At 39.3% G+C, this 26,589-nt stretch overlaps 1 protein-coding gene across 1 annotated transcript in view; it reads right to left on the minus strand.

Moving 5' to 3' along the window:
• Positions 1-23,454: 23,454 nt before the first annotated feature.
• The window catches only part of LOC141459990 (uncharacterized), a 103,423-nt gene continuing 100,288 nt past the window's right edge, over positions 23,455-26,589 (minus strand). The window contains exon 2 of the mRNA XM_074139588.1: positions 23,455-23,822. Coding sequence (XP_073995689.1) covers positions 23,455-23,822 — 368 coding nt within the window. The remainder of the gene's footprint in view (positions 23,823-26,589) is intronic.

Below are 26,589 nucleotides of genomic sequence, written 5' to 3' on the forward strand. Positions count from 1 at the left end.
ATTTTACTGCATTAAGTTTTCATTAATATTTTTTTACATTTTATTTCACGTCTCAGACCCTTATGCTGGCCAAATTTTATCAATAAAATATTTTTGCTCAGTGAAGAGTAGCACCCATTTAATTTAAATAGATTGTAGTAGGAGTTATTAAATGCTTAAAGCAAAGGTTTTTTATGAGACGCTATTCTATTGAACAATTGAAAAATTCATCACGTTTTTAAGAAAATTCACCATCACCAACACACATTGACAAAATCATTGTTATTATTACTTTTACATTAGATTCAAGTACAATTTAGGAACTTCTTTACATTGTAGGTTAAACTTCATCCTTTGATTAAACAGATGGGCACAATACTTTACCAAAAAGAGTTAATTAATAATACATATTTATAATTATACAGTTAATTTATACAGCTTCCTTTACATCTTTCCTCATCTGATTATGCACATGATTTTTTGTTTTGTTTTTGTTTATTAGTGCAACAGTCTGCATAGGAAGTTGACCTTCAGTGTATTTGTTCTCGCATTTCTGGCCAGAGGTTTTTTTCTCCATTACCTGATTTCCAGCTTTCTGAGGTACTCCAATTCCTCAGTCTACCTCCGCAGGCTTGTGACAACTTCCCCTCGGTTTGGACACGGTGCACAGGCACAGAAGAGTTAAGGACTCCCTGAAGTGAACATAATTTGTTACTATAGTATAAAAGTAAGTAATTAGCTGGAGGTTATAGTATTTATACTGGCACTCCTTATGTACATAAGTAACATATATACCTTCAATTATTAAATAAAGTTTATTCTATTCTATTCAGTCTAGCTCCTTCTAGGCCTGCCTATTTTCCGTCTACTCACCAGTCAGTCCTTCCACAGCTTTTTAACTCATCAGTAAAATAGAAGATAACGTATATTTTTAGATGAGGCCATTGCTATTTCTTTTACTATTATTTCTTTATCAAAATTTTATACAAGTTATCAAATAAAGGGACTTCATATATTTATAATTTAGAAATCAATTTTTATTAAATATAGGTAATAAACAATACCTATTCAATGCTAAAATTTCTTTTAACTCCGTGATTCAGATTATAACTGTGATAGACCAACAAAGTTTATCTTTTTTTATCTCAATTTGAGTGTTATGTGAGTATAATTTAATGATTATTCAAAATAAAGAGTATAGTAAAGATAAAAAAAGAATAATTTGGAACAGAGTTAAGGTGCCTATTTATTGACATTTATTAAGCCTTAATAAAATACATTTCTATATTAGCAGAAAATATTTTATTGATAAAATTTGGCCAGCATAAGGGTCTGAGACGTGAAATAAAATGTAAAAAAATATTAATGAAAACTTAATGCAGTAAAATTTTACTTAAATGAGATCAATTGTTGCATAAGTACAATGGATTCTTTTTTTAATATCTTCTGTAAGGATGTATGAAGACACTGTTCACAGGGGGATGTTATCAGAAAACCTAATAAATAGTAAGAGAAATCTTTTATAAAAATGGGGGAAAATTAGAAAGAAATTTAAATAAAACATAAATTTTTTCAAAACTTTTCTAAATTGCTCAAATTATTACGAGCTGTAATAGGAAATGAAATTATGGAGACTTGCTGATTTGTGTACCTTTTGTCGTTTAATCAACCCTTATACTTAACATTTTAAACTATAAGTTTTTGTTAAGGATTAATGGAAATAGGGTTCCATTGGCTATTTTTCAGACTTGGGCAAATTCTATTATTCGGAAGGTATCAACAAACTAGAGCAGCGTTGGACGAAGTGTATACGCCTAAAAGGAGACTATGTTGAAAAATAAAAAAGGTTTACCCCAAAAAATTAAGTAGTTTTTATTTTTGCACGGACTTTTCTAACGACCCTCGTATGTACTTGCAAGTTAAAGTAGAAAAAGACAAAGGCAGAGTCGGCTAATGTATAAATTTGAACACGAATTTAAAACAATATTTCAGTCTTGAATTCGTCTTACCAAAGTATTTGTGAGCACAAATAACCATAGGTAATATCAAGTAAATTATTCAACAATAATTATTCATTTCTCAATTGTAATTTAATGTAGTCCCTCTAATTTTACTTATAGTAAAATACTGAAATAATTATGTTAGCTGTCATAAAAATATGCATATCTTATTTATCTTATATTCCAAATATATAACACTGTGGGAAGAATACCTAGATTAGAATGTAATTGAAGAAAACTATATTATTTTCTATAAGGCCAAATTAATTATTACCTATTATTATAAACGTTTGACTACTACATAAAGTAACAATTACTTTAATCGAAGAATGAACTTAAACCGACGATTTTTATTTAAAATAAATAAATAAATAAATGAAATCGTTCATGAATGTTGGTGTAAGCATTTATTTAAAAAAGTTTTTGAATTTTTTAGCCTCATATATTTTTTTTTTTAATTTTTTTTAATAAAGTTTTTCTTTTTAACCTGTGATTAATAGTTTCTTGATTAGATATTACAGTTAATATTAAATAGTGTTCTACTTGAACAAATATTTTGTAGATTAAAATGACCAGCATAAGGGTCTGTGACATCTAATAAATTCAAAAAAATATTAATGCTGTAAAATTACTTAAAATAATATTAATGAAGTGTTAATGAAATGTTGGGTACTTGCTGATTTGTGTACCTTTTGGCGTTTAATCAACCCTTATACTTAACTTTTTAAACTGTAAGTTTTTGTTAAAGAGTAATAAATAGGGAACGGATTCGTATGTATTTACATATTTTTTCCTAGGCAATTTACAGACGTTTTTCAACTAGAAGTATTCATACTGACACTTTTTAAAAATTTGAGTCTACTTTTATTTCACATATTTCCACATATTTGGACGTTATCGCATATTTATACATATTTGATTAAAATAAATAAATATTTTTACATATTTAATCAAAATATGTACATATTTTTTCATATTTTTCATTTTGGGCATATTTTCATAATTGGGAGGTGGTTGACAGGAACTGTGAACCACAGACTGTAGGGCTGTGAATCACAATGGGTACAATGGTTATTGTAATTTACACAGAATGCTGCTAAACAGTGACGGGCACTTGTTAGTTCTTTGAAGTTGTCTGACGTTGTCTGTACTTTCAGCTCGTTCGTTGAAGTGTCCAATTCATTTCGTTCGGTCACTTAGTGTATTCTTTTTTGGGTGAAATGCCACGAACATCGGCCTCAAACAAACAACTGGTTGCTAAATATCTTCGCGAGTTTCCAGCAGAACTTTTTCGAAGTGATGGAGACATTTTGTACAGCACAGCTTGTGACAAGCGTGTTTCTTGCTCTCAACGTTCCCAAGTCACCCAACATATTGCCACCGGATCGCACATAGAGAATAAAAACAGAAAGAAAGAGAGGACGTCCTATCAAGCCTTCCTTACATCTCCATCATCAAGTAAGTCTACTCTGAGTACAGATCTGTGACGGGCTTTGGTTAGAGCAGATATCCCTTTCCACAAACTTAAAAATCCTCATTTCAAAGGATTCTTAGAGACCTATATTGGGAAAAAAATGCCTGACGAGAGCACTCTGCGAAAAAACTACCTGGAAGATATCTATAAAGATACACTAACCAAAATTCGAGAACATATCAAAGATGGACCGATTTGGGTGTCAATTGATGAAACCACTGACGTTGAGGGCAGGTATATTGCCAATGCAGTTATTGGAAAACTTGACAGTGATGCTGATGTGGATTCAAAGCCATTCCTTTTGAACTGTGAGGTTCTCGAAAAATGAAATGATTCTACCATTTCACGATTCTTCGACGCCTCAATGCATATCCTATGGCCCAGTGGAGTTTTGAACGAAAAAGTTCTTTTGTTTCTCTCTGATGCTGCCCCCAACTTGGTCAAGGCTGGGCAATCTATTCAGGTATTTTATCCTAAGATAATTCATGTGACGTGTATTGCTCATGCCTTGCATCGAGTAGCAGAAACTGTCCGATCTTTGTTCAGTAACGTAGATTCCTTAATCTCCTCGGTTAAAAAAGTGTTCTTAAAAGCACCAAGTCGCATTAAAAATGCTAAAAGATCTCTATCCAGACTTGTGCCTTCCACCAGAACCAACATTGACAAGATGGAGTACTTGGCTGGAAGCAGCTCAGTATTACTATGAAAACTACAATAAAATCAAGAATGTCCTTTCACATCTCGAAGACGAAGCAGTAGCGATAAATACAGCCAAGTCTTTATTCGAGAAACCTAATTTAAGGAACGACCTTGCATTCATTTCTGACAATTGCGTATTTCTTGCACAAGCCATTACCCAACTTGAGTCCCAAAATGTTCGACTGACAGAAAACGTGTCCAACGTTAAAAAAGTCATCGAAAAGGTGGAAGGAATACCTGGGAGTAAGGGAGATCTGATCATATCATAACTTGTAGAAGTACTGAGCAAGAACAAAGGGTGGGAGACCATCTTCCAGATTTCTGATATTATCAGTGGAACAGAAGTCAGCTCAGAACATCGTGTACCCTTTACAACCAACGAGATAACTTCTTTCAGCAAGGCACCTATAACATCTGTAGATGTTGAACGATCTTTTAGTCGTTACAAGTCCATCTTACGCCCAGATCGTCGTCACTTTACGTTCCAACATTTGAAATTTCATGTGGTTGCAAACAATTTCGAAGAGTGAAGTTTTCCAAATTGAAAATTTAACACATCTTTTTATAAATAGTAAAAATGTTCTTTGTTGTATAAATCATTATAACTTGTAAAAACAAATTATTTTGTTCCTAATAAATTATTATAAATTGTAAAAATGTTCTTTTCTTGTATAAATATTTATAACTTGCCCCCCTCAAAAAAAATCCATTTTTTTTTTTTTAAAATGTCCATTTTACTTAAATATTCCAGAAAATATTTTAAGAAAATCATATATTTTCCACATAATTGACGAAAATAAATGCATATTTTAATTAAATATTTGGCATTTTTAAATACATCAAAATCCGTTCTTTAATAATAAGACACCAACACAAATACATAACTGTAAATGTGCCACAAACATTTAACAGCGAAATAGAACGGACTTGTGCCTTCTCTTTAGAAACAAATAAATTAGAAGTTACCATTCTATCAATTTATTGTTCACCCAAACACAAAATTACAGATAACAGTTGGGTAGCCCTCTTTAAATCAGTAAAACACCCTATTATGCGGTGACATGAATGCTCACCATAATAGCTATGGCTGTTCATTTATAGACTATGAAGGAACACAACTATTAGACGCAGTACATACAGAGAATTTTTATATCCTGAACAATGGTGCGCCAACGCTGCTACCTAGACCAGACAAGCAGCTCTCGGCAATCGATCTCTCTATCTGCTCGCCATCTCTTGTCACCAGAACAGAATGGTCTGTAATAGCCGAACCTTTCGGATCTGACCACCTGGGTATAGTAATAACATAGGGTAAGGAAACTAAACATAGCAGCCTTCAACACGTATAAAAATCACCTACTTGGTCCAATTATATCAAGTCCAAAAAAGCTACTGCGCAGTGTGGCAAAATATATAAAATAAAGAAAAGAGAGAAATGGACCTAATTCTGCTGTTCTTTTAACAAAAAACACCTCTATGAAGGAGATTTGGAGTGAGAAGGAGGCTGAGACTCTTGAAGCCATGCTTATCAGTATGGTGTCTGAGGATGATTCATCATCGGCGTCTTTTTCGTGCGATTTTCCTGTTGACCGCCTGGCCTCCATAGATTTAGCGGACCGGGTATTCGCGTGTCATGCGCTGGGTATGTTTGAACCATATAAGTCCCCTGGGGCAGATGGAATATATCCCATCATGCTTCAGTAGGGACAGGAAGTTTTGATCGAACCTCTTCTTGGAGTGTTCAAGAATTCCATTGTGCAGGGTTATATCCCTATTTCTTGGCGCAAGGTGAAGTGTATTTTTATCCCCAAACATGCTTTCAGGGGCTTTAGTGCATAGCGCAATATTGTGCGGTTAATTACGCTACGTAAAAAAAAAGTGCACAGCAGTGTGTAAGTTATTTCATGAACAAATATAAGTATTAGGATTTTTTTTTTTTTTTTAAATAATGGATGTGTATTTTTGCAGTTTATTATGAAGTTTATTTTCCTTTTTATAATAAACCAGGAACAATTGATTTTAGTAATTTAGTGACAAACTTCAGTATTGACCTCAAAATTGAGAGGGGGAAAAAAAGTATCTGCACACAATATTTTTTATCTATTATTGTCCAAATTTACTTATTACAACAACTGGTGGGGCCACCTTTGTTTCGAATTAGTTCTCTCCAACGATTCTGCATTGAGCTGACTAACCTTTTCATTATTTCGGGTGTTAGTTTCAGCCATTCTTCTTTTAAAAGGGATTTCAGCTCTTCTCTGTTTTTTATCAGACGTCCCAATTCATCCCAAAGGTGCTCAAAGGAGTTCAAGTCTGGAGACTGAGGAGGGATTCTGAGCTGACGGGGGCATGATGTAATAGCCATTCTTGAACTTTGTTAGCTTTATGCTTGTAGTCGTTGTCCTGTTGAGATAAAAAAGTGCGTTCCAAACTACATTTCTGCGGTTTACCTTTAAATTTTTCTTTAAAAGATCCATATTACTATACTTACTATCTGGTGCAACAGTCCTTAGAGTATGACCTGGACCTCCTCAACAAGCTGCCCCCATCCGCTCCGGTCTGCGGCCTTAAGGCGCCATTCTTCTTCTTGAGGCTTTGTAACAAATTAATTTTTCAGGGACAGGGTCGTTAGCCCTGCGCCCAACCCCCAACCTGGAGGACCACGAACCTTGAATTCGGAGTGTTCTACTCCTAGAAAAGTTGCCGTCACCTTGGCTGATGAGTCTCTTCCACCCATTCGCAGTAGATCTTCTGACTAGAACTTTGGACGCTGCCGTTGACCCAAACGTGAGGGTTCTTTTGCCATCATCCATACTACGCGACCTGCAGCCGTCAGCATAGGTTGTAAACCGTTTAGCCGCAATATATTGCGTTTCCAGGGGCACTACGTGGAAGCGGTCTACATATAAGCATCCATTATTCCGTTAATAACATGAAGATTTCTCACAACACAAGCATTCATACTAACTCGTTACCACCCCCATATTTAATAGTAGCAACTAATTTTTTTTTTTTTTTTAATGTTCATTTGTTTTTCTCCAGACTTTTCCTATCCCATCTGACCCATGGACATTAAATTTTCTTTCGTCTGAGAAAATTACGCGTTCCCAAAATGAAATTGAATTATTGACATTTTCTTTAGCAAATTCCAGTCAAGGCGCTGATTTTTTTTTTTTACTAATATAAAACTTCTTCCTTGGAACTCGCCCATGATATCCCCGTTTTTTTCGGACAGTTCCTAATGTTCTGGGGTTTAAATTAGAATCATACCAGCAAGTTCAATGGCACTGGTTTGGGGTTCTAGTTCAACAGACCTCACTAGTGCCCGTACATGATTTGACACAAGTTTAGAAGGACGACCAGAAAGGTACCAAATTTTCACATTACCCAGATCTTAAACAGAAAGGTACCAAATTTTCACATTACCCAGATCTTAAACATTTTTGACAATATATCGTACAATGGAGAACCCTAAGTTGACCATTTCTCCTATTCTTCTATAAGCATGTCCCGTTTTTCTTAAATTTGCAATAAATTCGCGGATGTCATTAGGCACTTCCATTTTATAAGATTTTAATTTCAAAATATCACACACAATAACTGGGAACGTTTCATACAATATACTAACACTAAAAAGTAGATAAATCTGAGAGAAAAATGACCTTTCATCTTTATTTTGATTTTATTCAACTGTGTACTGAGACTTTTTTTTTATGTTTTCTGGATTTTTGGTATTTTTTTATTTTTATTTTTTTCATTTACATTCTATTGATATTTCACGTATATATCAACAAACTAGATTAATTTCTGTTTTAAACAACATATATTCGTCATACTCGTTGTCCCATTATTAAGGCAATTTTAAATAATGCGAAAAATTCTCTCATGGATGTGCAGAGACTATTTTTACTGAGTATATATTACTTTAAATAAAATTATACCATGATAATTTTTAACTACCAATAAAACAATATGCTATTTTAAATATACATATATATTATATATAAATAAATAAATAAATATGTATATTTATTTACATTTACATATATATTTATATTTATTTACATGTACATATATATTATTACATTTTATCCTCTACCTGTGGAAACAAAAAAAGAAAATAAAACAAAAAAAATCACAATTAGTATAATAGAAACAAACATTCTGTAACAAAGTTGACCTAGGCAGAGAAGAAAGGCCTAGATTGTTCTAGGGGTTGAGCGACCTAAGTCGGTAACAGACCACCACTTTGTAAACAAAAAAGCCGGTCTCTACCTGAGCTGGAAAAGAAAAGGCTAGATTGTTCAATGAGTTTAGTGACCGTAACGGTCCACCGCTGTGTAAAAGCCAGCTAAGCGAGAGGCCCCAGTTGGGGTGGTGGCAGTATGTGTTTTCCCCAGCCAGTGATTGACAGGTGGGAGTGAGACAGAGAGTTAGAGGAGGGCAGCCCCAGTTGTGGTGGTGGCAGTATGTGTTTTCCTGTTAATGAGCGGCAGGTGGGCGTGAGACAGACGGAGTTGGAGTGAGACAGAGCGTTGGAGGAGGGCGGCCCCAGTTGTGGTGGAGGCAGTATGTGTTTTCCTCAGCCAGTGAGCGGCAGGTGGGCGTGAGACAGACGGAGTAGGACAGTCGCAGTTAAAGGGAGGCAGACACAGCTTGGAAAGTCAGTCTTGAGCAGTCTTTGAGAAGTCAGTCTTTGGAAAGTCAGTTTGGAGAGACACTTTGGAAGTGATAGTTTGAGAGAGTAGTGTCACTGAGTGCTTCAGTGTTAGCCAGTTGGGCAGGTAGCCAGTTCGTGAGTAGAGCTTTGTTAGTGCGGTTGAGTCTAGCGCAATTCGGGGCAGTGCCGACCAGTGGTCAGTCGTGGAACAGTTTTTTGGCGTTACATAGTGAGTAAGTAACAGTAAACTGTTGAGACTGTTGTAAATGGTAACTGTAGAATAGCGTTGGTTGCTAGTAAATGTTAATGTTAATAATGTTAATGTGTTAATAAATCAGGTTATCACTTACAAATTTAGCGAGTTTTATTATTTATCATCTCACATAAATTAAATTAACTAGTTGTAGCTGTGAAGTTTTTAGTAAAAAGATAGAAAAACTTTACAATACTTTGGTTTTTGTTTATTTTACTAGAGTATCCTCTCTCACCATATGCATGTGCTAGTGGCGGTGGTGGTGGCGATCTACTCTATGGAAACAAAAATTTTATTTTGGGAAAAAAGAAACAAAAACATATTCTATTATTATATTCTAGTATTATTTCATTTGTAAAAAATAACACTTTTTTTTATAATTAATATGTGGTACGAAATAAATCACTCATATCTTAATTATTAATGTCTTATGTGGAAGAATACTTTACAGTGTGAAGCCAAGTTTGGAGATTTGTGTGTGTGTGTGTACATGATAAGTTAAACCTGATATTGTGTCTTAATGGAGAAACCGGAAAAACGTATATTGGCTTTACACTGATATCCGGAAAGGTGTAGCGCCGCGCCCCCCACACAAATCTCTTACCATCAAATACGCTGTAAAAAAAAGATGAAATAAAACATATATATTTAAAACAAATTTTGTTTTTATTAATAATCGCCCCCAAATATTTTTTAGCAAGCGCAAAGGAAAAGGTGTAGCGCACCGCCAGCCCGCCGCCGCAAATCTCTCTTACCATCCCAAAAAAAAGTGAGGGCGAAGGTATGTCCTATTGGAGAAATGCGCTTGTGTCGTCACATGCCACACCCTCCCATGTTATGTCTCTCTCTCTCTCACATACACAGAGGAGGTCTAAAACAAAAAAGGTAGAGCGATGGGGTATGTCTTGTGACGCAAGGACTTGCGTTTCTTGTGACGCGCAGGAGGTGCGCATGCATTAGGACAGGACAAACATGTGACGTGCGCGGGGCCCCTATCCCCCTCATCCATTTTACGGCATGAGGGGTATGCCTTGTGACATAGGTCTTACGTTCTTTGTGACGTAGGAGATGCGCTAGAAGGAAAATATCTCTATCATTTCGCATCATCGCATCGTGACGTATTTTATCGTAGTTTTGACGTCACAACTCTATCCTTCTCGTCCATTTGGGCCACAAAATTATGATGAGGGGTATGTCCTGTGAGGTCATTATGACGCAATGTTAGGTCATCACTTCCGGCGCAAAAATTCGTCTCAGAACGCCCAAAACTATACTACTATAGTTGGTTTTAGCAGGTCACGGATCCGCCAGTTGGTTCAGGTATTAAATGGACATGCGAATTTATCGTACCGTCTTTCTAAATGCTGCCTTACCCAGTCGCCAATTTGCGCTGGCTGTGGTGGGATCAATGAGACTGTGCGGCACTTTGTAGAGGTGTGCCCTGTTTTTTCGAAAACTACATTTCTCGTCTTCGGAAGGTCAAATGTCTCCCTACCGGAGATTGTAGCATCTGTTAATCTTAACGAACTTTCTAGGTTTATTCAATGCACTGGGCGATTGAGTCGCCATGCTCCCTAGTGTCCTGTTACTACTTTATTAGTTTATTTTATTGGCATCTGGCAAACTTTAGTTGGCTTTGTTATTTTAAAGCCCCGGTTTCTCTCATGAGATGATGGTTAGGCGGGGTAAAATGGGCATTTGGATTACTGCGTTCCTTCCCCTTTTTAGTGGAACCGCCCTTCTGATACAATCTACAATATTTTGATGACAGTAATTTACCTATATCTTCTTCAGATCTTATTAAAAACGGAGAAATTTTCATTTTTTTCACATATAGCTTACTGTTACGGAACCAAGTAAATTTTAGTATGCCTTAAACTCTCAGTTGATTTACTTTCTGATATAGCGAATAATAGTAGGGGGACATATAATCATTTATAAAAATTTTACTTTTAGATCGAGAAGAGTCAATTATTTCTGTGGTCAATTATATTTTCACTTTGTAATTTAGTAGTACTTTTTGCCTGTAATTTTAATTTTTTTACTAATTTCGTACACAGAATATTGAAAATCAAACAGATTTTTCGTCAAATAAGCTTGTTTGTTTTTTAGAGAGATAAGTTCTTGAGTGACGAAACTGTTCTAGGATGGCATAAGCCTGAACGGAGCGCTTAAAGTTATCCCTTTCTCAGGAAACCACAAAGAAAAAAGTAGAGGAAAAGAGTCACTGTTACCTCGTAGTAGTCATGGAGAAGAGTGAAGTGAAAGAGCCTGCGCTATTCCTTATATCAATAGAATATTGAAAAAGCTATGGCTAGTTTTTCCCACCAATGTATTGGAAAATTAAAGCGTTAGAAGCCAACAATAGCAGTGAATACCAATATGTTAGTTTTTGCAGCCCTTATTAAAAATAAAAAATAATGGTTAATGTGCGTGCAAACAAGACCACAAACACAATAAATAAATACAAGTTAATGATGATGTTCGGAATATGAATATATTGGTTTCGTGACCGTAAATTGTTAAACTTAGGATGGAAGATTTGCGAGGAATCGGTCAAATAAAACAACTCGTCACTTTTCCAACTTTTCGAAAAATATATTGTCCTCTTCAGGGCCTGGATATTACAAATTCAAATCAATTTACAGAGTCAGTAACATAGAAAAAAACAGTAAAAATCAGTAATATAAACATAAACTGTAAAATACAATAATTAATTTATAATTATTAAAACTTACGTGGCCATGTGGGTTGGTTGAGATACAGAAACTAAGAGCCAGAAATGGAGAAGCAGGTATATATATATATACATATATATATTTATATATATATTGTAACGAAGTTGACCTGGCCAGAGAAGAAAGGCCTAGGTTGTTCTAGGGGTTAAGCGACCAAAGTCGGTAACAGGCCGACACTGGGTAAACAAAAGGCCGGTCTCTACCTGAGCCAGAAAAGAAAAGGGCTAGATTGTTGTATGAGTTTAGTGACCGTAGCCTGTAACGGTCCACCGCTGTGTAAAAGCCAGCTAAGAGAAAGGCCTCAGTTGGAGTGGTGGCATATGTGTTTTCCCAGCCAGTGATTGACAGGTAGGAGTGAGACAAACTATTGGAGGAGGCGGCCCCAGTTGGGGTAGTGGCAGTATGTGTTCTCCAGCCAATGAGCGGAAGGTGGGAGCAAGACAGACGGAGTTGGAGTAAGACAGAGCGTTAGAGGAGGGCGGCCTTCTCTCAGTCAGTTTTCCTCAGCCAGTGACTGGCCGGTGGGTGTGACACAGACGGAGTGGGTCAGTCGCAGTTAAAAGGAGGCAGACACAGCTGGAGAAGTGAGTTATTAGAGTTTTTAGACAGAGTTTTTAGTCAAGTTTTGAGTTAGTCTTTGAAAGACAGTTTGGAGAGCCACTTTGGAAGTAACAGTTTTGAGAGAGTCAGTGTTGCGGAGTGCTTCAAAGTTAGCTAGTTGGGCAGGTAGTCAGTTAGGGAGTAGTGCTTTAATAGTACGGTTGAGTCTAGCGCAATTCGGTGCAGTGTGGACCAGTGGTCAGTCGTGGAACAGTTTTGTGGCGTTACGAAGTGAGTAAGTAACAGTAAACTGTTGTGACTGTTGTAAATGGTAGCTGTAATAAATAGCGTTGGTTGTTTGTAAATGTTAATGTGAGTAATGTTAATGTGTTAATAAATAAGGTTATTACTTACAACTTTAGCTAGTTTTATTATTTATCAAACCCACATATTTATAGTAACTAGTGGCAGGCATTAGTTGTAGCTGTGAAGTTTTTAGTAAAAGGACAAAAATTTTACAATATATACGAGTATATATATATATATATATATAGATATAGCGGGACTTACACGGGAATTTTGATAATTACAATTGGACAGATACAATAGACTAATGACAACAAAAGAGTAAATATGTACAATAAATATTGGGAAATTTCTTTAAACCATAAAAACAGTTAAACACAAAACACAGGAGAAACCAAATAACCCTTATGAACTAAATACCAAATAACCAAAAGATTTGAAGTAAATTTAAAATAGCTTTTGACTATGACAATCAGCGATGATAAATTAAAAGAAAGGAATAAGAAGAAAATCACAACCATCTTAACCAGCAATGGTTATCCCAAAAGCATTATTTATAGTCTCCCTAAACTAATAAATAGCAGACCGAACGCTAACTTACAATCAACACTTCCCTCAGACTATCAAGAACCTCCTACGAAACATTACATTGCTTTCCCTTACATTAACACCTTGTCGAAAAAAATTAACAAACTACTTCACAGCTATAACATAATCCCCGCATGGAAATCGGGGAACACCATTAAACAGTTTTTCACCTAAACAAAGAGCAACATACCTTCAGACAAACTATCTAACATTATTTACAAAATAAATTGCCAGGACTGTGACAGTTGCTATGTAGGCCAGACAAGTCAGTATCTTAAGGCAAGGGTGTACCAGCATCTATATGATTGTAAGATAAAAAAAATACGACAATTCCACCGCGCTACTTAGATACCACATTGAAAATAAACATTACTTTGATTTCCAGAATGTGACAGTACTTGATAGGGAAAAGAAACAATACAAACACAACTTTCTAGAAATGTGCCACATAGTGAAACAAAACAACACAGTGAACTTTAGGACAGACACGTCTAATTTAGCCAATTGCTACAATTTTATCATTAAAAAATAAATAGATATCCAAAATTTTGTACATAATTATTGCTGGGTTTTTGAAATTTACTTCAAATCTTTTGGTTATTTGGTATTTAGTTCATAAGGGTAATTTGGTTTCTCCTGTGTTTTGTGTTTAACGGTTTTTGTGGTTTAAAGAAATTTCCCAATATTTATTGTATTTACTCTTTTGTTGTAATTAGTCTATTGTATCTGTCCAATTGGGGCCAAGGGGGGGGAGCCTTTGGGCTTCCATTCCGCCAGGGTGAATAGTTAAGGCTTCACCTTCTATTCACCAAGACCGTCCGAGCGTAGCATTAAGTTATACTACATCCTGCAAGAGGTGGCCCTGCTGGATAACTAAACTCGGCGGATCTAGACATGGATGTCGATAAAAATCCCGGGTGGCTTAGGGTGGAAGTCACTCGTCACCAGGGTGGTGTCCCCGGGGGCAGCTGTGGAAAACACCCCCCAATCTAAGGTGTGGGATTCCGTGCTGAGGGATGGATGGCACAGGGATTTTTGTGCCAGTAACGGATCCTCCGGGGTACCAGGCGACCCCCCGGTAGTAAGTAGCCTTACCCGACCATGCGGGGCTCTGGCCGGGCGGACTTTTTAATTCCCTAGCTACTCGTGGGACCAAAAATGGACATTAAAACAAAAAACAAAGACAAGGGAGGGGCAGTATAAGAACCACAACAGACACTACAGGTACAACAACAACAGTCACAACAACAACATCAACAACAACAACAGACACAACAACAACAACAACAACAGACACGACAACAAAGAAAACAAAGTAGATGGAAACAACGGGACCAACTGACTGAAAGGACTGTAATAGGCCAGGGGGGTGGAGGTGAAAACCCCACGACCTCTAAGGCCGATCCCAAACCAGTAACAGCCAAAGGGCGTAAAAATGTGGCCATGGCGGGTACAAGTGGGGAAGCAAAACCCAGCAAAGGCCAAGGGAAGGGGATGGGTAATCCTCCAACCAAAATGGCCGGCACAATTAAACCTAAGACACCTGAGGCCCTAGGTGCGGGAGGTGGACAACGATCTAGTTTTAGGGCAGACTCCCTAGAGGCGATAGAGAACATGTCGGATGCAGAAGTGCATGCGGCGCGTATCTCGGTTAGCTCAAAGAAGAGGGTCATGGCCCTTACTAGAGAGGGCCGGAATTACGTTGAAGCGAAGAGGCAGGTAATCCGGGAAAATTTTAATCGCTGGGCCCAGCAAACCTCTAAGGCAGCTAAAAGACCCAGATCAGAGGGGGAATCTCCACAACAATGGCAGTCGGCAAAGAAGGCTAGGGCTAGGGCTGGGGAGAAATCCTACAGCGAGGCCCTCTCCTTTGTCAAAGTTGCCATTGTGCAGGAGGGGTACCCTGAAGCTCAGCTGGCTCCGGAAAGGCTTACCGCCATCCAGCAGACCGTGCTGAAGGAATACGATCAAATCCCAAAAGGGAGCATACAGGTTAGATTAGCCAAATGCATGTATAGGCCAGGGTTTGTCTTGGCCACCTGTGCTGACCAATTTAGTGCAGAGTGGCTTAGGGACATTGTCCCCAAGCTCAGACCCTGGGATGGAGCCAGGCTGCTGCCGTTGCTAGGGGATGATATTCCAAAGCCTGAAACCGCAGTAGTATTTATCCCCGATGAGCATGGCAGCAGAGTAGTGGCCGATATAGTGCTGAAACGGTTGGAGGTAGGCAATCAAAAGTTATGCACCGACAACTGGAAAGTATGGGGTTGTGAGCCCGTGGAGGGCGGTCAGGTGTGGACCTTCTCCATGGACAGGGCCTCATTAGACGAACTGAGGAGGCTGAATATGTCTCCTTTCTCCGGCTGGGGACAGGTGAAGTTTAGGGTGAAGTCCTCAAAATATCAAGGCCCGGAAGAGGCCAAAACATCAACGGAGGAGGAGGGGTTGATGTTGGAAGCCACAAACCCTGTAATAGAATCTACGCCGGGGGGGGCAGAGTGGGTTGGAGGGGGAAATGGAGGCCCTCCGTGCCGCTCTGTCCGAATTACCGGCGGGAGTAGGATATCCCAAAGGAAAGAGGGTGGAGGCGATGGAGGTTTCGTGGGCGAACTCCCGGGTGGAAGCGGATCCTTGCCCCAGAGGCCCAGCGGCCAGGAGCAAGAGTCAGGATCCGCTGAAACACAGGGGGGAGCCGCGGGAACTCGAGACGTCGCCCCGTCCACCTTGGACGCTTAACATGGTGCTGAAAGTGGTGCAGGCAAACCTTCACCACGCCAAGGCTGCTTCGGCCGTGGTGTGTAGGAGGTTTGACAGCGAGGGGCTAGATTTAGCCCTACTGCAGGAGCCATGGTACCATGGGGGGTTTGTCCGGGGTCTTAATCCCAAATTGGGGAAGACACTATACAGCAAGTCTGCTATTAGACCCAGAGCCTGTATAGTGCTTAAGTATGGAATTGGATGTACACTTATACCGGAGCTATGCTCTGGAGATTTTGTTACAGCTCTTCTAAATATCATCACCGAGGGAGGACCAAGAAAACTTGTGGTTTGCTCGGCCTATTTTCACGGTGATGAGGACTGCCTTCCATCTCTGTTAGGCGACATTGTTGCCCACTGCAGGAGAGAGAGATTGCAGCTGAACTGGGGTGTGATGCCAACGCACACAACACTGCATAGGGGAGCACCGACGACAACGCCAGAGGTAAGTTACTTTTAGAATTCATTTCTGGTGAGGGGCTGCATGTGTCTAATATAGGATCAGTCCCGACTTTTGTGACTGCAACTAGGAGGGAGGTGTTGGATTTAACTCTAGCCACGCGTTGCATGTCAAATACCGTAGTTAATTGGCATGTATCGAACGAGCCGTCTTGTTCCGATCATAGGCATATCAGATTCGATATATGCGTCCCGCCCCTGGTTATCAAGAGGCTGCGAAGCCCTAGAGAAACCCACTGGGCGAGATTTACTCAAGCGCTCACAGAGTCCCTAACAAGCTTTAAGGTTGATGTTAGAAGGACAGAGAGCATCGAACAGGCAGTGGTCCATATTAACGAGGCGATATTAGAGGCCTATCAGGATAACTGCCCGGAAAAGATCACATCACAAAGGTCTGGTGGAATAGTCACCTCGAAAAGAGGAGGAAAGAGGTGAGAAGGCTGTTCAATAAGGCCAAACATAACCAGGACTGGGATTCATATAGACAAGCTCTGACGCAGTACAACAAGGAGATAAGGAAGGCCAAGTGAAGCGCCTGGCGGTCATTCTGCGAGGACATTAAAGAAACCCCTGAATGCGCCAGAATACATAGAGTCTTGGCGAAAGAAGGTTCTGCGGGCAGAGTAGGTTTCATGGCTAAAGATGATGGAACCTACACTAAGTCGATGGAGAAAACCCTGGAATTACTCTTGAGTGCTCATTTTCTGGGGTCCACTCGTCTATCAGCCTCGGGTTATGAAGAGGTCTGCTCGGAGGTTCCGAAAAGGCCTTCAAGAGCGGATTGGAAGATTGCGACGCACATCGTTCAACCAAATAGGCTGCGGTGGGCGATCGCAAGGTTCCAGCCCTTTAAATCCCCGGGGCCGGATGGAATTTACCCAGCCTTTCTACAAAAAAGGCAGGGGAGGTGCTAATGCCCTTCCTGTGTAGAATCCTCAGAGGCTGTTTGGCTTGGAGGTTCATCCCTGAAGTATGGCAAAGGGTGAAGGTCGTGTTCCTTCCTAAGGTTGGGAGATTAGGGGACCAAACACCGCAGTCATTCAGACCGATTAGTCTGTCGTCCTTTCTGCTTAAAACATTGGAAAGGATTTTAGACAGACATATTCGGGACGAAATCCTAAGAATTCAACCCCTTAGTGATCGTCAATATGCCTATCAGGCAGGCAAGTCTGTGGATCTTGCATTAGATGATTTTAATAGGCTACAAACAAAAGTCCCAAGAGGACAAAGAATTTGCGATGGCCGCATTTTTAAACATACAAGGGGCTTTTAATAATGTCTCGGCTATGTCGCTGATTGATGCCCTGTCAAGGGAGGCTTGGCGCCAACCATCTGTCAGTGGATTAAGTCCAACCTATTAGGCCGCATTGTTATGGCCACGTTGGATAACTGTTCGGTAGAGGTCAGAGTGGTGCGGGGTTGCCCGCAGGGGGGAGTTTTGTCACCCCTTCTGTGGACGATTCTGGTGGATGATCTCTTAGCGAAAATGACGGCGGAGAGTTTCTATTGTCTAGGTTTTGCGGATGACCTGGCAGTAGTGGTTAAAGGACGATTCGCTCATACGGTTTCGGGGCGCATGCAAAGAGCGCTTAATATTGTGGATAGATGGAGTATAGCGGAAGGTCTCTCCATCAATCCTCATAAAACTAGGGTTGTTCCCTTCACGAGGAGGAGGAATCTGGGTGGATTGGAGCAACCAACTCTGGGGGAGTTACTATCCCCCTGTCCATGGAGGCCAAATATCTTGGGGTCATCTTCGATAAAAGGCTTACATGGAATTCACACATAAATATGATTTCCCACAAGGCTAAGGTTTCCTTAGGATGCTGCAAAAGTCTGTGTGGGAAAAGTTGGGGTTTAAGCCCTAGGATGACGCTCTGGATCTATAAAAGTGTGGTTAGACCCATGGTGTCACATGGGGCGGTGGCGTGGTGGGCGAAAACCTTGCAGGTGGGGGGAGTCCGAGCACTCAGTGGTATTCAAAGGCTGGTTTGCCTGAGTGTCACTGGGGCCATGAGGACTTCCCCTACTGCGGCCTTGGGAGGTTTTATTAAATTTGCCTCCATTGCACATATATGTTCAAGGCGTTGCAAAGGCCGTTGTTATTAGGCTTATGACAGGACAAGCCCCCATTACCGTTAGGCATGGAGGAGCGTATCAAGAGTTATATGAGGAGCTGGAGGCCGACCCAATTCTGGGCCTGCCCTCGGACTTTATGACTCCCAAACATAACTTCAACAAGCCTTTCAAAGTCTGTATTGGGGACCGGGAGGCTTGGAAAAGTGGACCCCCAGTTGTGGGAGATTCAATGTGGTACACAGATGGCTCCAAGTTGGAGGAGGGAGTAGGAGCGGGAGTGTACGGGGCGAAACCGAAATGTAGCTTTTCGGTTAGCCTAGGAAAACTAGCTACAGTTTTTCAGGCTGAGCTAGCTGCAATTAGGTTCTGTGCTACCGAGATTAAAGGGCGACGAATTTTTAACTCTAAGGTCGTAATTTTCTCGGATAGTCAGGCTGCTCTACGGGCAATTAGTTCCTACCAGGTCAATTCAAGGCTGGTTTGGAACTGTCTGGGTGCCCTGAAGGAAATTAGTGACCAGAATATGGTCTTTCTAGTTTGGGTACCTGGTCATTCAGGACACAAGGGGAACGAAGTGGCAGATTTATTGGCCCGGGAAGGCTCTGCGGGACACTTCGTTGGCCCGGAGCCCTGCTTTGGGGTTTCGAAATGTGTTAAGTCTGCGGCCATCAATGCATGGGTGCAGAGTAAGGCTCAGGAGTGGTGGCTTGTCACCACTGGGCTACGATAGGCGAAGGAGTTTATCAGAGGCTATTCGCCGAGGCTGACCGCAGAATTAATCCGTCAAGGCCGTGGGGCTATAAGGATAATTGTAGGCCTATTAACGGGCCACTGCAGGCTCAGAAAGCACATGATTTGCATGGGCCTGGCAGATGATAGCCTTTGTAGGTTCTGTCAGGAAGAGGAAGAAACGGCACTGCACGTGTTGTGTCAGTGTGAGGGGCTCGTATGGCTAAGGATGTTACTTCTCGGTAAGTAAAAACCAAGGCCTGAGAGCTTTACCCAGGAGCCACTCTCCAGAATTAAGAGTCTGATTAATCGGACGGGTCTGGAGGGTGAGCTCTAAAGCCGGGGAGCCACAATAGATCCATAGGGGTCGCGGTGGCGCAGGCCTTGAGGCCACCCTAATTTAATCTAATCTAATCTAATCTGTCCAATTGTAATTACCAAAATTCCCGTGTAACATATACCTGCTTCTCCATTTCTGGCTCTTAGTTTCTGTAACTCAACCAACCCGCATAGCCACGTAAGTTTTAATAATTATAAAAAAATTTATTGTATTTTACAGTTTATGTTCATATTACTGATTTTTACTGTTTTTTCTATGTTACCGACTCTGTAAATTGTTTGTATTTGTAATATTCAGGCCCTGAAGAGTACAATATATTTGTCGAAACGTTGGCAAAGAGACGAGTTGTTTTATTTGACCGATTCCTCGCAAATCTTCCATTCTAAGATGTTCAGAATGCTATAGTCTTTGTAGCCGCTTTATGGACGCCAAGTTGAATTGTATTTCACACTGTTGCCCACGTGACCTGATGTTTACTGGGAATTAACTTCATGAGATTTTTAGGACTTTGTTATCAATGTCCATTCCAGCGGAGGTTCAAAGGCAACCACTTAGCCTTTTGTCTTTTTTAAGTGTCAAAATTTGCCGGAGCAAATTCTTTGTGATCTATTAGGTCACAGCTCCATAATTATTGTTAATTTGGTTGAGCAGTTCGAAAAACATCCGGTAAAATTTGAATTTCGGGGATGAAAGGGTCCACTAAGAAAGAATAATAATAATAATAAACCTTTATTTGTTATACAAAATATACATACATAAATCATAAATTATAATATAAGGAAATATTGCATGGCTAATAGCCGTCTGCAGGAGTTGGTACATTCATTAGAAGAAAATAATAATTAATAATAATAATAGTAATAATAAAAGAAAAATGATGTCATGTAACAGTGAAAGAAACATTAAATAATATTTTCACCAAATTTTATAATGTAAAGTAAAAAATAGAAGGAGCAATATAGGTAATAATACAGACATAAAAATAATTAAAAGAAGAAACAAGCAAATTCTGACAATGAAATGCAAAGTTATGATTGTGTTGATTTCATAATTACATTGATATAAAACAAAAATTGAAAAAAATAAACTGACCACTTCTAACTAAAATAACTATGGATTTAAAAGTTTTGAATGGAAGAATCGTCTCCCTTAAGAATTTTAATTCTAAGACTCCATGCTTTTCTGGAAAATTTTACAAGTGGGTGATAGTCTAGAGAGGATAGCAACTGAACAATCTGGGGTCCGGAAATATTAGAGCATCTCATATATTTAATGCGAAGTTCATTTAATCTCGGACACTCTGCCAAAAAATGGAACAGATCCTCCCTCACTCCAAACGTACATAATGTACAAAGTCTCTCATCCTCCTCGCTGTCTAACCACGGCACACTACCCAAATTTACTAACTCGCCTCTCAATCGGAAGAACCATCTCAAATCAATCAACTTACTTTTGTTATCCAGATTCTTACCAAAATAGGCCCCAAATTCCACTTTAATAGTAGTCAGTTCCCTGTAGAGGAGGAAACGTTCCGTATTTTCAGCTCTTCTAACAGATTCGTCCCTAGAGGTTGCGAGGATTTTTGCTCTTAACGATAGTTGTGACTGCCATTGATCGTGACTGGCCAATGAAGTGTCAAACTCCACAGAGTGTTTTTCGGCAAGATTCTTCCAACGTCCAAAGAAAGCTGTGTTTCTCTTAATTACTTCGAGAGCTACAATACGAGACAGTCGAAACGAGGGTAGGGCTAATACTTTAAGGCAATATTTAAAATGCAGGTGTAAAGTAAAGAGGAATAAAGGGTCCATGGCGGTTTCGATATGGAGAATGTAATTAGGAGTACAGGAAGGGAGTGCAAATAGTTTTTTAATAAAATACCGCTGAAATTGTTCGAGAGCGTCAAATTTTTCCCATCCCCAAACCTGACATCCATAACAGACAACCGCACGTGAAGCTGCATTAAAGACTTGAAGCTTGGCACTTAATGGAACCTCATTCTCAGAGATAAAGCGAGACCAGATACTATTAATTCCCGCTTTAGCGGATGAAATTTTATCATCAAAGTGAGGCTTAAAAGAGAGTCGTGGAGTTAATGTTACTCCCAAGTATTTATACTGATTTACATTCTCCAAGCGTGAGCCTTTGTAATACCAACGCTCACGGGCAGCTGGACGGCCTCCTTTCTTAAAAACCAGTACTTTAGATTTAGTAAGATTGAGATTAAGGTTCCAGCGGTCGCAATACTGCTCAAGAAGGTTAATATTCCTTTGAAGTAAAACAGGACTATCTGCCAGCAACACAACGTCATCTGCGTATAGGAGGATGTTGATTTTGGCGCAGCCAACACGTACACCGCCCTCCAAAAGCAGCGGTAGGTCATTAAGGAACAGACAAAACAGAATAGGGCTAAGGACACACCCCTGTCTGACTCCACAAGCAACTTGGAAAAAATCTGAAATCTCATTTCTGCCTCGAACTGCCGACCTCGCGACAGAGTATAATGACCTGAGCACATGAATAAATTTAGAAGAAATACCTACGTTAAAAAGTTTATACATTAGTGAATCACGATCAACGCAGTCAAATGCCGATTTGAAGTCTATAAAGAAGCTATAAAGTTTCTGCCTGGGTCTTTGAAAAGTCAACTGTACCAGATTGGTTAAAATGAATAAATTATCCAGAGTCGAGTAACCGCGCCTAAAACCCGCCTGGTTTTCACACAGAATGTTATTATCTTTAACAAATAACTCTAAACGGTTTAAGAGAAGTCCTGAAAAGAGTTTAGATATAGTGTCTAAACACGAAATGCCTCTATAATTAGAGGGATCATTAATGCCACCCTTTTTAAAAATGGGAAAAATTATTGACTTACTAAATGAGTCTGGAGTTATACCTGAACTGTATATATAATTAAACAGTGACAGGAGCATATCTAAAAACATAGAAGGAGCATTTTTATAGTATTCAAATGTTATACGGTCGTGACCAGGGGCTTTATAGTTCTTGGAGTTATTGATGACAACAAGAAGTTCCTCCATAGTAAAAGGCGAATCTATTAGCGGATCAACGATACTAGGTTCCGCGTACAGAGTGAGTGCAGCTCCCCCCCCGCGGATTAAGCAGGTTGCGGAAATGATTAACCCAAGCACTCATGCAGATCTCGTTACTACAAACGAAACCCCTATGTTTGAATTTATTAATTAGGTGCCAGAACTGTTTTGTATCCTTAACCACTTGAAGCTGCGAGTAAATTGAAGCAAAAAAACTCTTTTTCTTGTTTCTACAGAGCAGTTTGTATGAGTTAATCGCATCGTGATATGCAGCAAGCACAAAGCAAGAACTAGTTTTCCGAAACAGGTTGAGCAGGCTAAAGGATCTTCTTCTCGCATGAAAGCAAGAATAGTCGAACCATGGCTTTTTTTGATGTAGTTTAATAAAAGAAGCGGAGTGGCCTGAGGCAGAAGGATGAGAGGAAGACTTGATTAGATTTGCGAAATAATCAACACACGCCTGCAGATCCTCAGGAAGTGAAGGAGCACTACCGATAAGCGCCAACAATGATTGTGTGTGCTCTTCAGCGTCACTATCTTTCCAGACTAACTGAGGCAATAACGGAAGGGTAGCTACGTCTGACGAGCCTTTAAACCCATAGGAATCTAATGAAAAAGAAAAATTATTATTATTTACCATATTTTTACATGAAGAAAAGGCACAGCCAAGTGGCTGTCAAAAGTTTTGGTGCTAGGTTAAGGATCAAACCATGACGAGAAGTGATTGTTATCTTGAAAGTGATTTCTTCCAAAGATTCAAGAACAACTACCAAAACATCCAATGGAATATTGATATCAATTACTTACGAAGGAAGTCCAGAAATGTTGTAACCAGAAGGCTTCCTTAAATCAGTGAATTGAAAAAAGATCGTTTTAAAATCCAAATTTTTAATAAAGGACTTACTTTCAGAATAATCTTTTAAAAATTCCCTTTGCACATCGCGCAGTACTTTATCTACATCAGACTCCTCCGAATTTTCACCTTTGCCTTTTAATTTAACGTCAATTTTTTTTTGGCTTCTCTCTTCATCCTCTCTCATCACATTTTCTTGTTCGACTCCCAGATCTTCACGCATTCCATAAAGCATTTCTTTGTCCTCTTCAGCGAGAGTTTCATATTTCGGGACTCTGAAGTATGGCTTGCCTTCTTTATAGCATCTTAGGACATCATCTGAGGACAATGAAAAACATTATGATATATAAAAAACATTATTACGCTTTCATAAGATGATTTTAATTTTTAAAATTTGTTTTAGTCCATTACTCTTATAAAATACGAAGAATTTCAAATAAAATATAATATAAACACAGAATGATCTAGTGCTTGGGTGGAGTCAGTCTTAGTTACCATGACAATGGAGTCGTTAAACGACTCCGGTTTCAGTTCCAGCAATTTCTATTGACTAGATTCAGTGAACGAAAAAATGGAACGAGTCCGGTTTCAAAAGGATTTAAATCACTCCGGATTCAACTCCACCAACTCCAGTGGATTTAACCAACGAAGATGCTGGAGTTAGGGTCAAGTAGATTTTTAATATCTCGTTGGTAGAAATTATTCTTCCGACTGGAAAAATTCATCCAACCAAGCAGTCAATTATGCATCAGTATTGAACGAAACAATGCACTTAGCGTTTGGAAGAAATTGAAAGAGGTGGAAATCCGTTGGTGTCAACTCGGAAGAGTACGGCGAGTGTGGCAGCGCTTTCCAGACGTGCGTTTGAATGGCATCCTTCGTTATTGGCGACATGAGGGCGGGCGTTGTCGTGCAGGAAAAGAACTCTGTTTGGTCCCCGCACTGGTTGCGACCCCTCTGGGTCAGAATTTTTCTATCAGCGTTGGCCCTTGGTTGGCAGTATTGGTGTTGTGCAAGGAGTGGGGGTTGGTGGCTGGTGCGATGCAGGAGATGTGCCCCCCTTGTGATGACAGAGATTCATTGTGCGTATGTTAGCGAGTGAAAACCGAAGAGTTGTGACCGGCCATCTTATGGCGTCGTTTTTCTCAAAAAACCTTGTGCAAGTTTTACCTAAATTGTCTGTGTCAGATAGGCTATTAGTACCGACTAGCATTGTGTTTTGTATCGTCGGTAAAGTTACTGTAAGTTTTGTACAATTTTGTTAAGAACAAATTCATTTGATATCCCCTGTCCGGGGTGCTCATAGTTATTTTTATTGAATTTATGCCTCGATACCCTGTGTGGTACTTATTATGCGCATATAAAAATCCCTGTGCACAGCCCTGTACATTGATTACTGTAAAACTGTATTTGTCCCCAAAACCGTGCCTGGTATTATATTTCAAAACTCCATTAGCCTGTTAATTGCCTTTAAAGTAATTGTCCCCCCCATACCGTGCCTTGGTATTGAAGAAAAGGCTTAATATAAGGTTTTACTTACTAGTTAATTGTCTGTAAAGCATTGTTAGTAAATTTATTTTGGCGAATAAATTATTTCCGTTGTAAAGATATTTCATGTGTTTGTGGTGTCCCCCACCCATACTCCTCTGCTCAATAAATTCAAATTTGAATCTTTAACTGCTTATTTTCTCATACTGCCCCCCCCCTTATTGCAATTTTGTACAAACTCCTTGCTGCCGATTTGGTGTTTTCTCTGAATAGCCGTATTGATTCGTTTCATCTGTTGAACAGAGAGTTCTGCGTTGACGGTTTGGTTCCGTTCAAGCAATTCGTGATTGATATTCCCTTGCTAGTCCTACCATACGAACATCATTTTACGCGAATGAAGGTCTTGCACCACGCGCGATGTTGCTCGTTAAGATTGTTGTTAGCCATTCCTTGAGCAGTTTCATATTAAAGTATAGGCAAGCAAAAAAAAAAGGAGTTGTCGAAAATGCTCGTTTTTTCAACTTGACTCCATTTTAACGCTATAAGGTGGGACGAACCACCTTTAGGATCCAGCCTCAGCGCGAGATCTTTTGAACAGAGTTCATCTTTGCAATTATTGCATCTTTCCTTTTAGAACATTTTCTAGACTGGCGACCCAAACATAAGCATCTTAAACATAACCTGCTTTTTTCGGTGACTCGAATTCTGATATTAGAAGGAAATTAGAACTACCTAGAATATACTCAGAAGAAAACTCATTACAAGAGTCTGCAAACAAGACAAAGATTATAAAGTTTTATAAAGGTAGACCGAGAAAGGAACGACAAATATTTTATAAAAACGAAAGGTAGAAATAGTTAAATGTTTTAATTAATTATCAGTACTTTTCTCAAATTCTGGTCTCCTCATACGCTTTTAACAAGATATTTCAAAATCTAATTTAGCCACGGGGCGGTTCTTGATATTTTGCGCGCTCAAAATTGAATTGTTGGAAATCCAAACTGAGGCATAATGGCGCTATTAGTACGCTGTTGTCTTAGAACTTTCCAAACATTACATGTATCATTTCCATTACCAAGTAATGTTAAAATACTATACTCCTAAAGCATTAACCCTCTTCTATTCCGACACAGACTCATATCTTTATAAAATTGAAACCGCCGATGTCTATGAGGACCTAATAGAATTAAAAGCACACTTTGACACTTCCAACTACCCACCTATACATAAATGTTTCTCAAATCACAACAAGAAGATGTTGGGGAAATTTTCCGATGAGACTGGTGGTGATACCATTGAAGAGGTGGTTGCATTAAGGCCGAAAATGTATGGCCTTAAAATATTTAAACGAGGAATTATAAAGAAGGTGAAAGGTATCAAACGGAGTGCCGTTAATAAGATCACATTTTCTGACTATCTAAATATCTTACATAATAGTGATTGTGTTCTATACTCCTCGTTTAAAACTATACTGTCTAAAAAACATCAACTATTCACCTTTGATTGCAATAAAATGAGTTTATCCTCGCTTGATGATAAAAGTTTTATTTTAGGCGATGGCGAAAAACACGCTTCCGTTTGGTCACTATCGACTAGA

Source organism: Rhodnius prolixus, unplaced genomic scaffold (assembly GCF_049639745.1).
Source record: "Rhodnius prolixus isolate KJV_2025 unplaced genomic scaffold, Rpr scaffold_41, whole genome shotgun sequence".
NCBI classification, from domain to species: domain Eukaryota; kingdom Metazoa; phylum Arthropoda; class Insecta; order Hemiptera; family Reduviidae; genus Rhodnius; species Rhodnius prolixus.